Source organism: Sinocyclocheilus rhinocerous, unplaced genomic scaffold, assembly GCF_001515625.1.
Source record: "Sinocyclocheilus rhinocerous isolate Xijiao unplaced genomic scaffold, SAMN03320098_v1.1 scaffold1043, whole genome shotgun sequence".
NCBI classification, from domain to species: Eukaryota; Metazoa; Chordata; class Actinopteri; order Cypriniformes; family Cyprinidae; genus Sinocyclocheilus; species Sinocyclocheilus rhinocerous.
Genome location: NW_015642610.1, coordinates 1,915,759 through 1,929,520, shown reverse-complemented (window position 1 = coordinate 1,929,520; position 13,762 = coordinate 1,915,759). Strand labels below are relative to the sequence as shown.

The 13,762-nt window shown below is 35.8% G+C and overlaps 1 protein-coding gene across 1 annotated transcript in view; it reads right to left on the bottom strand.

The window, feature by feature from the left end:
• Positions 1 to 13,762, bottom strand: part of LOC107756257 (breast cancer anti-estrogen resistance protein 1-like) — a 45,782-nt gene that overhangs the window by 16,635 nt on the left and 15,385 nt on the right. The window contains exons 2-3 of the mRNA XM_016573286.1: positions 400 to 906; positions 208 to 357 (exon numbers count right to left, since the gene is read on the bottom strand). Of these exons, the coding sequence (XP_016428772.1) occupies positions 208 to 357; positions 400 to 906 (657 nt within the window). The remainder of the gene's footprint in view (positions 1 to 207; positions 358 to 399; positions 907 to 13,762) is intronic.

The window sequence follows — 13,762 nt, the reverse complement described above, 5'->3', positions numbered from 1 at the left end:
TGCATTGCTAAGAACTTCATTTGGACAACTTTAAAGGCGAGATTCCAGATTTTCATAGTTGTATCTCGGCCAAATATTGTCCTATCCTAATAAACCATACATCAATGGAAAGCTTATTTATTCAGCTTTCAGATGATGTATAAATCTCAATTTCAAAAAATTGACCCTTATGACTGGTTTTGTGTATACAAGACCGTCTTTCCCTACCTTCCCCATGGGTTTGGGAGAGTCCCAGCTCTTCTCTATTGATGGGGGAATCTGGTAAATGTCTTGTGTCTGGTTCATAGAGGGTGGCACCTGGTACACATCCTGCCCTAGACACGGCCCTCCTGCAGTGGGTGGCACCTGGTAGATGTCCTGGCCTGGAACATTAATGGAGGGGGGCACCTGGTAGACATCCTGTGGGGAAGGAGGGTACTGTGCCTGGCTTTGCTTTTGTGCCACAGCGGGAGCTTTGGGTTGGGGCTGTGGAGGTTGGGGGCCGGTAGGCACCTGGTAGAGGCTGGAGGGAGCAGGCAGGCCGTGGCTGGGGGGGAGCATGTAGATGCCGTCTGGGTTGGTTGAGTTGGCGGAGCTGGAGGAGAAGGCAGGGTGCATGGCCGTGTACTGGGATGCAGGGGGAAGCTTGCTGTAGGCACTCTGAGGCAGGTTGAGATGGCTCTGTGTTGGGCTTGGTTGGCTCGTTGGCTGCTGTAACTGCTGCTGTTGCTGTTTATCATACATGCCCACGAGGATCTTCAGCCGGTTGCCAGGAACGATGCCTTGACGGCCGTGTAGCGAACAGAGCCACCAGCCTTCCAGCCCCTGCGTGTCCCGCTCCAGGACGGTCATGATGTCACCCTTGCGAAAGGACAACTCGTCCGGAGACTCCGCCACATTGTCGTACAGGGCCTTTGCCAACACATTCTACAAGAAAGGAGAGAGAAAGAGATTGAGTTTGGTTCACAAATGATCTCGTATTACACCAGGATCATCTCTTATGTTCACCAAGGCTGCATTTATCAAATAATTTGATCAAATAATACAGTAAATTTTTTTATTACAGTTTAAAATAACTATTTCTATTTTTTATATTAAAATGTAATTTATTTCTATGATGCAAATCTGAATTTTCAGCAGCCATTTCTCCAGTCTTCAGTGTCACACGATCCTTCAGAAATCATTCTAATATGCTGATTTGGTGATTAAGAAACATTTTTATTGTTATCAGTGTTAAAAACAACTGCAGAACAGTTTGTGGAAACAGTGATATATTTTTTCTTTCAATTTTGTTTTTGATGAGTAGAAAATTCAAAAGCACAGCAATTGAAATATAAATCTTTTGTAACGTTATAAATGTCTTTACTCTCCTTTTTAATCAGCCTAATGCTTGCTCAATATAATAAAATAAAAATCTTACTGACCCCAAACTTTTGAACAGTAACATACATATATATATATATATATATATATATATATATGCATATTAACTTATTAAGAAAGGTGTGAAGAATGACTTCAGAATGAATAATGAATTAGACTGATTATCCAGCAAGCAAAAGAATAAAGGATGAAGCAGTATTCTTATATATTTGTATTTTGAATATGTCAAAAAATATAATTCAATGGTGAGTTTGTGAAGCCATTATAAGTGTGCACTTTATGAATGAAATCACAGAGTTTGATTTCATGTTTCAGATGGCTGTCTTGTATATCCTTTTATTGAGCATGTCTCCAAAATCCAAACTTGTCAAGTGTAACATTAAATCAATGCTGTTGGCTGTTGCTATTGTATTTCGAAATCAAGCAGAACCTTTTTAGCTCATTTTTTAGCTTTATTTTTCCATTTGCTAAATGGGATCAATTTACAGGTTAAGCCCCTCACACATTTGGTTCCATCTGAATAGAGATACAGAAAAAGATACATTTTGTCATTGCAGTAGATACAGATACGGACAAAGGTTTCAATGCATATTCCTATTATTGTATATGGCAAATCCTTCGAGTTCCACAAGATAAACAAAATGAAATATACCATCTGCAGAAACATCATGGAAATCATGAAAATGTAAGGCTCTTATATGCTCTTAGTTTCACGCTCTTCAGCTGTGCAGTGTGTTGCGAGAGAGTGCAAAGCTCTCGGCTGTGCTGATTGGCTGAGCTGATGTTGCTTTCAGTGTGTACAGAAAATTGTGTTACATGAGGCCTGAATGAATAGACAGCTACCAAGGCCAGACAGAATGTGGCTACATCTCTTGGTTTATTGAAAAACATTTCTGCCTCTTGAAATCTGTCAGAGTCTGATATTACCTGAATCCATTTTTTTCTTATCTATGTGAACCATTGCTAAGGTACAAAAGGGGCTCAGTGAAACAATTTACGTTATAACAAGATCTTGTCTCTCTCACCGCATTCATCAAGTTTCATGTGTTGGCTGTATCTCACCACGCCGTTCCTACACAATGCTTTCGTGTGTCAGTCTGTTGTTGTGCTGTTAGTGATGGCGGTGACCTTTATTATCAGCCTATTATTCCTTTGTCTTTGACCTGCCATCTGATACTGTTGGGTCTGTCAGCCAAGCGTGCCACTAAACCATTTGATCTCAGATAGTACAGCATAGTTATGCCACCAGCTTGACGTGTATCCAGCATGGACTACCTAGAAATAAACTAGCCTGGAAGGTTGGAAAAAGACATGTACTGGTAATTTTCTGCCAGGACGCTATCCATTAATTTTACGGAAATTTCCATTAACCCTAAAACACAATGCAATGCAGTGCAAAATTCAAAATACAGGTAAAACAGTGTGATGTACTGCAAAAAAGGCAGAACCATTTCCACTCAGTGCTAGTAAATTTCACAAATGAAAAGAAATGGCAAGAAACATATCAAATTAACTGTGAAAGCAGAAAGACTGAAAAAGTAAAATTTTTTTAAATACATACTACAATAATCTTTGTTTTATTAACTTAAAAAAATCTTTTTACAGTGTAAGATGCTCTTTTAGAAAGCAGAATCTATCTGTTTTCATTATTTCTCCTGAGTTCTTGTGATCTAGATCTAAAACTGCAAACTGCACTGATATGGAAAGTTTACTCAATGCCAATAACTGATAATTATTTATATATTCTTAAAAATAAAGGTGCTTCACGCCATAGATTGAAGAACCTTTTGAAGCACCTTTATTTTTAAGAGTGTATTTTGGAACTGGTAACCAATATATTGTCCAGTTTACATTTTTGTGAGACTGATTGCAAAAACAGTTCAGATTTCTGTGTGATTCAAATGATACCAAACATTGCTTACTGTATATATGAAAAAAAAAAAGAAATTTGACTATACTATGATGAATTTTTTTTTTTTTTAGTTGAAATCAAGCAAAATGCTAACATTTTATTTTATTTGTGTTTAAAAATAGATAAGCCAACTAGAAATAACGTGGAATCCTATTGTGATTGTGGCTATAATTTATTGGCATGTTTTACGTATTGGACCAATAACAATAACATTATATAATCATATTCAATGGCTGATACCGATATGGCCGTTGATGTATCCCTAGATATTGTGTTAAAATATGTGCTTTTAAAAATAGTTAATTCAGACTGCCCCCATTCCCTTCTATCACTTAGGTGACCCCAAAAAAAAGCCCAAACCTGGGATTTATGTCATTCCAAACAAATGGCGTTCTACATCAGAGTGCTCCTCATTTATTACACCCTCATTTGACACTCCCATTTTCAGAGGCCCACTCTTCCACAAGACAAGAACAGGGCAAATTCATCCTGCATCAATTTCAATGTAAGCCTTCTGCTTCAGTTATCTGTCAGAGAAACGTAAACACTAAGGGAGGCTTGCACGCACGTGGAGCACACTGGGAAACCAGCTCTGCTGTGAATGTTTATAACTGCTTATTATGGCGGTTAATGCCCCTCTGTGATTTACAGGCTGTTCTTGAAATCGAATGTTTAACTTTGGCCAATAAAGCTGTGTGAATCAGCTCATGACTCACCTTTTCTGACTGAACATATATGAGCAAATGTGTGTTTAGAGTACTTTTGGTTTACACAGCTAAGACCACCATCACATAAAGAGATATTAAAATACTGAAAGGAGTATAAATATTTCAGACGTTTCATATTTGTCTTCTGTATTTTTCAAAAAGATAGTCAAAGCATAATGGAAACACATGGTATATTCTGACCCTGTAGTGATGAGCTGAGTTACTAAACTGAGTTAATAACTAAAATAGCAACGCTATTAACAACAACATTTTTCAATATTATGATAGTACTTCATCTGCTTTCAGAGTAGCACCTTCTCTAAAAAATCTTTTTGAAGTATTGAAGCTTTAGCAAGACAAAATATTACATTCCATTTTTTTTGTACAGCACACAGCTTTACAGCAGAGCAAGTAAACTGTCCTCTCATATACAGTGTTATAATGTGTGATTCATTTTACTGAATCAGTTCATTTGGACATGAACCATTAAAAAAAAGTGATTTACTGATTCTAATTCCTGCAAGGCATTTCAGATCTTTTTTTTTTTTTATAAAAGAAAAATTGTTAAATTCTGCTGTTTATCACGTTATTTTCAACTTGGTTATATAAATTACAATGTATTTTATTTGATCTGTTCAGGTTTAATGCTGTCAGCCTAATTGATATTGTTTATTCATTCAAAGACTGAAAAAAAGATGTTTTATTATTTTTGTGCCATAAAATAGGACTGGTTAAATTATACATTTATAATGTTGTATATCTAAAAATATATTGCCCCCTTATATATATATATATAAGCATTAATGTCCTGTTAAATTTACAGTAAAAAAGGGAAGCTGTGGTTAACAGGAAACTACTGTAAAATATATAGTGACAATTTTAATGTATATGTATACCAGTCTACTTGAACAAAATCATAGTTTTACCGTAAAATGCACTGATAACCAACATTATAATAGAGGTGGTAAAATAGACGAATCAGAGTTCATCAGAAGTGGCCTGTCTATAAATCATGGCCAATACTCATGTATAGAGCACAGGATCAAACACACAAAGACAACGCAGAGTACCACACGACACTAAAATAATGCAATAAACATTTACACGTATTCATTCAGCAGATGCTTTTATCCAAAGTGACTCACAAATGAGGAATACAACAAGCAATTCATCATAAAGAGGCAAATAAACACAAGAAGTGCTTACAAAGTTTCAGCTATATCATTTAGAATAGTACAAGCTAGAGCTATTTGTACATCTCACCATCACCACTGTATTGCATTGCATTATACGTTTCACCACACAATAAAAATGATCATAAAACTGCATACTTTTGCTCAGTTTGGGCTTCTGAATAATCTTGAGTTGCTTTTCCCCCCTCCTCCAGTATGAGCTGCATATTCATACTAGTGTTGTCAGTATAGCCTACAGTATATACATACATACATGTAAATATTTTTAAAATATATACAATACAAGTATGTTTGTGTATTTATATATACATAATAAATATACATAGTACACACACATATATTATTTAAACAAAAACGTTTATTTTGGATGTGATTAATCGTTTGACAGCACTAATTCATACTATATCATTCTATATGAGCCATAAAGCCTGTTGTATTCAATTTGATACCAAACATAAAACCTTTCTTTTATATTTTTTTCAACAACTTCAACAAACCATTCCAATTAAAAATATATAAAATAGTAAAAATACTATTATTTCAAATGTCAGGCTTTACAGGGTTAAAGCAGCTTCCCCAATACTGCAACTGTGTATGCTCTCCTTTTTTTTACCAACAAAGGCCCTGGTGCAGTATGTTTTGGATTTCCTGCAGACTGAAAAATGATGCCTTAAACACGGTACAGAAAAAGGAGACAGCAGCTAGTTGTCAGAAGCAGAACCAACAGTCTTTCTGCAGCCTCCAGACTGTTAGAGGCCAGCAGAGGACCCGAATACAGAATCTGTTCCTGAACCAGACTGCATGTCCTGGGGCGGCTCAGCAGAAGCTCAGTTATAATTTGCCTAGAAGTGCTGGAAGCCGTCTCAGTGGAGCTCCGGTTGAACAGTCCACAGTCATGTCGTCAAAGCAGAGAAACAGCTTAGTCTGTAAGGACCAGAGTGTGAATGTCACTCTGGCTGTGTCTAAACATGGCACAAGTACAGTTGACACGGGGCCAGGACAAGTTCAGGAAGACACAAGGGGTTTAAGGTGCATAACTAGACATTAGAAAGCAGGAGAGAGACCAGACTATAATGCTTTGCCATGTCTTTGGACTCCTCTCAGTTCCTTGGAGCTCCCCCTTAAGAACTGGGTCAAGCCGACAGAGAAGGAGAAGAAGAGAGAGAGAGAGAGTTAATAGCTCATAGAAAACTCTCTGGTTGCAAGCAGGACCTGAAAGAAATGAAAGCACTTAGGAGATCTTTTTTTTGTTGTTGGTGTCAGGCAAAGTCCATATCTATTTTTATCATTCTCTGCAGTTGTGCATCCAGTTTGAGAAAAATCTAAATTTGGGGATCAATATGCTGATCTTTACAGATTTTTTTGAAATAGTACAGTATTTTTTATGTTGAGTATTGTAAATGATGTGCTGTATGTAAGTAAACACATTCATTTTTCCTTTTCAGTTTTGATAATATTTGTGTCATGAAGAGAAATGAATAAATTCATATTAATTTAGAGGGATGCATGTAACAAGCTCAATTTGCATATTTGCCTATGTTTTCCCCATCATTTTGTTGTTTGTTTGTTTGTTCGTTCAGCGTCTTGAAATCAGCCATCAGGCTCATTGAATATTTATGCTTCTTAAGTGTTAATAATTGACACCACTGGCATATTTCCTTAGGAAGAGCTCACACACCCAGAACGGAGAATTATTTATCACTGGTTCTTGACTACTGGGACGAAACAAGACTAGCAAAGACAAAAAATTGTACATGTGCATGTTTAGACGCGTTCATGTTTTTGGGTGCAATCTCTTTCGGCTTACTATTTATTTTAAAATCAGTGTCTATCATTGCCATCATTCAGTGTGGATCAGATACAAAATGTGTTATACTGATTATAAAAATAGACATTCACCATTGTTGTCAATGAAGAATGGTTTCAAGCAGATTCTCAGCTTTATCTATTGAATTGTCAAAAAAAGGTCAGAAAATATGGGCCAAATTGGTGTTGACATACCCATATTTTGCATATGACACTTTTAGTAAATGCAGTAGCTATCTAAACTACCCCAAACTAAACTCCCAAACGATTTCTAAATTTGTGTGACAGAGCTGACAAAGCATGCTGGTGATACAGAAAAAAAAGCAGTTATTTAAAATAAATTATGAAGATATTACAGATTGAGAAATATTCTTTTTGTCAGGGCATAGTAGTGTTTCTGTATTTTAATTTCTGTATTTATATGTTTAATTTATACTTCAATCTATATTTTTAATCTATATTTTAATGAATTATTGAAATATGGTCTGAGGACAGTAGTAAATGATTTGTCATCATGTTGGTAAAGAGAAAAATCAAATGAAATAGTACATTTGTGTTAAAGGAATAGTCTACCCAAAGCTGAAAATTCTTTATTTACTCATTCGAATGTCATTCCAAACCTGTATTTTTTTTCCCTGTGGAGCACAAAAGAGGATATTTTGAAGAATGTTGATATCCAAATATTTTTGGTTCCCATTGAGATCCATTGTATAGACAAAAATTATATATAATGGAAACCAATGGTAACCAAAACTATTTGGTTATCAACATTCTTCAAAATATCTTCTTTTATGTTCCACAGAAGAAAGTAAATTATACAGGTTTGGAACAACATGAGGGTGAGTAAATGAAGAATCTTCAGTTTTGGGCTTACTATTCTTTAAAAATAGTATTTTTAAATATAAAAATGGGGGGGGGGGATAATTTTTTTTTTTCATGTATAGAGCCCCATGTTTCATTAATCAGTGTTATTTATTTATTTGTATATTTATTTATGTATTTATTTATTTACATAACTTCCACACCCACATTTAAGAGTAAAAATGCATCATCTGTGGCCTTGGCACAAATTAAATTTTCAACTCTTCTCTTTTCTATTTCTCCTTTTCTCTCGCCAGACAAAAGTAGTTTCGGGATGCATTAGCCCTCGCTGCATCTGTCTTCCTCCGACAGCTCAGGAGTGAAAACAAAAGAAAGAATGAAAGAGGAGATGAGATAAGACAAGCCAAAAAGCAAATGAAGTCATTCTTTTCTCTTAGCCTCCAGCTTTTAGTTAGAAAAGCCTTTATTCCCCAAATTCTGTCTTGATGCATTATGCATGAGCTAAACACCCCTCTCCTGCAGATGCTTCTTGCCTCCTTTCACTTTTTTCCCCCTGCGTATACCATTCTTCTTTTTTTGGCTCTCTGTATGTATCCTCCTCCTCTCTATCTCTTTTTCTCTCTCCCTTTGCGTCTTCTCTCTCTCTCTCTGTCTCTCTGTCCTTGCACTCGCTCATTCTATCCCTCCCTCGCTCGCTTCTCTCTCTCTCTGCCCTCTCTTGAGTTGCCTTGTTGAAACACTAATGGCTTGGTACAAGTCATTTCCTCCCTGAGCGCTAACATGATTACCCTGTTTTTGTACTGTGTTTCTGTATGACAAATTTGTTTATGGGAATAAAAGGCATAAGAGAAAAAAAACATCATCCAATGACCCCGCCGAACTGGCCTGCAGCACAAAAAGCCTCAAAGCGTCCAGCTACTTGCAACAAAAGTCAATCTCTTTAATTACACAGTTCTAGTTAAAGGCTTTGAACATTATGCATGTCATCTGCATCTAATGTGCCTCACACTGACATGAACGCGAGTGGAGCTGAATATTAAACCGGTGATGTAGAAACTGATGATGAGCTTCAGAAAACATACTCAGGCAGAAACACAAAACAGAGTAATGGATTTAAAATCACAATTGCATTCGCACAAACTTACTTAATATTCCAAGTCTCATGAAGTGAATTTAAATTTGCAATCTGCAAGTGTAGATAATATTATAAAAAATAGTTCCTAAGCAAGTCGACCAGTGGCTGAAAATACACATATTTCTTGTTGTTCAGATTGGATTTTAATAAAAAATATATACATTTTAATAAAACACATTAATAAAAAAATATACATTTTCTTTGGTAAGCAAAACTGTGCAATATTTCATATATTTTTCAGAAAATACTGTATAATAATCTATCTATCTATCTATCTATCTATCTGTCTATCTATCTGTCTGTCTGTCTGTCTGCCTGTCTGTCTGTCTGTCTGTCTATCTATCTATCTATCTACATGTATAGTGAATATTTATAGTGATTTTAGTATCAAACATTTTGTATTTATGTATTGATTTTTTATTTTTTATTTTTTTTATTTATTTATGCAACACCCTGCTCTGGGACTACAGGTGAAAATTAGCCACACTGGCTAAATCTGGGTCAATTTACATTGATTTTATTTATTATTAATGTGCATTGTCCCTTCATTGCTTAAGTCATTCAATGCAAAATGGTTGAGCTAGTTGTCATAATCTGTCAAGCACATATTCCATACATTTCTTTTAGATGTTTTTTGTAAATGTATTTTGAATTTATAAATTGTGCAGAAGATGTTAGATCAACCAGTGATCAACCAGTTCTCTAAAAGTGTAGTTGAAAGGGTAGGGAGGCAGACAAAGAGACAGAAGAGGCCAAGGATGTAGCCACGTTTCCAACGAAAAAAGGGCCACTATTGTGGACACTCTTATATTGACAACATGGCTAAGCATTTTGACTATCTTGTTTGTGATCAATGACACAAGGCCTTGTCATTCTGATGGCACTGATATGTTCATTGACATAAATGCTTACTTTTGAGAGCAAGTTACAGGCTTTTGCAAGTAATCCATTGTGTGGTTCTGTTTGAACGATTTGTTTTGAGAAAAGCGCATACTGGTTTGCAAATATTAAGAATGATTCAAGAAATGTACCAAAGCAACTGAGAAAAAATTGTAATTATTATTATTATTATTTAAAATGCTTTTCAAACATTATTTAAAAGGGTATATATTTTGCAGCTTAATATAAAAACAATGAACTGCGCCCAGCACATTCTCATTCATTTTTGATTTAATAACACATTGTATTTTAGAGCAAATGCTATGCATGAAAACACTTTCCGTCATTGTCTGCAGCTATTGAAATTAGGATGTGTGGTGAATTAGCTTTATCGCTTAGTACAACGGTAATATTTCTCTTAAGCACATTCATACACAAGATCCTGGCTGGATTGAATGGAGCTTTGAGAAAATGTTTTCAAATCCTGCAGAGCCCCAGCAGTTTGAATGTTGTCTGTGCTGTATTCATACTGCCAATAGTGGATTTGCACTTTAATGAAGTGAATGGAAGAGAGGGGGGTGCAGGAGGAGTGAGAGCAGATAATGAAGGTCAGGTGTGTGTGGTGTGTGTCAGTGAAGGGTTAGTCAGTGTGTGTACATGCAGAGAGGGCTTGCCCCAGGGACCCTCAAGAATATGCTTTGCCAGTAAAATCACACGCATAAAGCAGGTAAGACTGGTGGTTACAAGGGCTCAGTCAGACCTGCCAAAGACTGAAATATTAAATATAGGAAGTCATGCATAATTCCTGCAAGAGATTTCATTACAAACCAGTCACTATGCCAAGCCTTGTCAGGCCTTCATAGCAGGTGTAATAATAAAAACATTAGCATTTTCATGCTATGAATGACATTTCTGAATCTGCTGTCATAATGGATAGTGAAGTGCTAGTTTATCTTGAAACTTGGATGTGTGTTGGATTTTGGTGACATGACACACATTCTGTTCATTTATACATTCAGAATGCAGTTCACACTACAATGATTTGAATACACCTCCGATGAATGTTTTTAATTTCTGGATTTAAAAAAGTAGATATTAAAATATGTAATTTAAAAAATATATAAAAAGCATAAAATATTATAAGATATCATTGAGAAGACTCCTGCAGGCCTTCATGACTGTATGTCATAATTTGACCTTTTTATGACAAGACATGGTTAGTTCAGGTTTTATGTCTGTGGTCCGACTGCCAAAAACGTTATGATATTTATGAATCAATATTTTTTTGATAAACGAACAAACAAACAAACAAACATTAAAAAAAGGGAAAAAAAAGAATGATGTGTGCACTCACATGCTTTGTTTGAAGTGTAATATTATTTGATGATTACACCAAATGACATTTTTAGAATCAATACATTTAATTTTTTTCTTGAAAATTAATTTTTTTAAATCACATTAGTACATTTCTAAGAACATGCCACGTGTTTTAACATTTTTTTGTTAACTCTTATATGTAATTGAGCCAAGTCCCATCTTTGGCCTTACTATATAGCAGATACTTAACTATTCAGATTGGCTATTAATTAGCTATTCTGAATCATTCTGTCTGATAACTTACATATATACTGTAACTCACCGAAAAATCAATCTGTTGAATAATCACAGTCCATGAGCCAGTATTACATTCAAATATTGATGACAGAATGGGTCTGTGTGTGTGTGTGTGTGTACATTCATATGCTCCCAGCTGCTCCCTGTATAGCTTTGCATTCTGAATCCAAATCCAGCTGTTTCATCACTTGTAATTTGAGTTGCACTAAGTGAACCATTTCCTGTTCACTGGGACCGCTGAGGTTTGACTCATATGGGCATTAGCAGCTCTGGGTTCATTCCAGTTCAGCCCACCACGGTGCCAAAAGAACACAAGCAGAACATGGAGCAGCTGAGAGACAAATGGACATGAGTGAAAGACACAAGACTGTAAATGTGACAAACAAAAGTTGTCATGGAGATCACGTGTGACATCATGTTCGGTCACTTCCTCTGTCTAATGACCGTACACACAGTAGATTCATCATTCATCATTAGATTCAACGATGGATCTGCGAGACAATCTGAACTGAAAGACCATTAACAAACCTTTACAGCTACTCGCTCAACTTTTTGTTGTCTTGTAAGTGGACTTTTCTCTAGGATATCGTGTGTAAACTTCACATACCTCCCTGTGATTTAATGAATTAATAACAAACGATTTTGAGAATGGCTGGGTATTTTTAGTGGAATAATGTTATATCTTACATTATGAGGCATGCAAATAAAATATTGAACTTTCAACACCTTGCAGGTGTTTAAACCCAATGCGTCCCTTGAGTGAGATAGAAATGTTTAATGGTTTGTTTGGTTTGGAGTCTGTCTGGACTATACTTAGCCTCGTCTGGGGAACCTCTCAAGAACTTTCTGGTGTTATACACGTGTGGAGCTTTCTTAATCCCCCCTGTTTTATTAGTGTATGGTGTTTTGGTTGAGTTAATGACCTTACAAGTATTCGAGAGGTCTGATGCAGTTTTTCAGAGTTTCCGAAAAGTGTACAAACAACTGTGGGATTGTTTGGGAGGCTGCTAGACGTACAGTACAGAAGTTCTGCTGCCAGATCATGTTAGTCTGGATGAAAAATTGAAAAATGAGCAAAGAGACTCCACATGTTTGTAAGTGATATTCCAGATGTTACTGAGAGGAAATGATGACCTGCCACAAACATCATCAGCTGTTTGTCTCTCTGCATTTCTGCATTTTGGTCATTTTTATCCAACAAGGTGCTTTTTTAATTCGAAGACTCTTGGACATGCAGACTTTCAGAAAACACTTTTCAGATGTTTTCACTAGTTTATTTAATTAGTGATCTAATAATGTGCCCAGCAGTGGACATACATACATCACAGGAGAATTCTCTCATGATAATTTCCAACACTGTGTCTCAAATTCTGTGGTGGAGGGAATATATATGTATATATATATATATAATTATAAAATGGTTTATAAACGGCTTCTTTGTCTTATGTATCCTCAATTTTTTACACATTTTGCATAATTTGACAATATTACAGCTTGAATGGACATGATACACAATACAAATATTCAGTTTAGAATAATATTCATTGATATTTTACTGTAAATATAGTATCTATTCATATTTTGAATTAGCATTTATTTTTGTAATTTTCAGTTTTTGTTTTAATTTGTTTTATTGTATTACATTTCTTTATTTCATTTAGTTGCCGACGTTGTTTTTTTTTTATTTAACATTTTTCTTCAACAGTTTTTTATTTCATTTAATTTGCTTTATTTCAGTAGTTTAATCATTTTTGTGGTAGTGATATTTATGCTGACATTTTATCTTTTTTTTAATACTTCTATCATATTTTATTTCAAGCTCAATACCAACACTCTTTTCCCATTGGTAATCAATCACATTAACTTGTGAGCAAAACTGGTTATTTTTTAAACCTTAAAACTAATTCTGGAGACACCAGTGTAAAAAAAAAAATGCAGTGCAGTGCTCATGTACACAGTACACACTGGTCTCAGAACAGCTTGTTGTACAGGACCCGTTTACAGGAAACTACAAAACTTGCCCCGAATCTGTATCAATGAAGAATCTCTGCCAACGCCCATGTTTCAGCTGCAGCCATTAATGACCGCTGTGCTCTGAGTGATGCCCTGCTGGTCCAGTCCTGCTCAGCCTAATGGACTGGCCCTGACCTGGTTTCTTCAGACCCATATTCTTCTGGGAAAATGCTTCATCTGGCAGGACCCAATCCTCCACAGCTGCAACCAGCTTATGAGCATGAGCATGAGCATGAGTGTGTGTGTGTGTGTGAGTGTGTGTGTGTGTGTGTGAGAGAGAAAGTGTGTGTGTGTGTGTGTGCGTGAGCATGAGCATGAG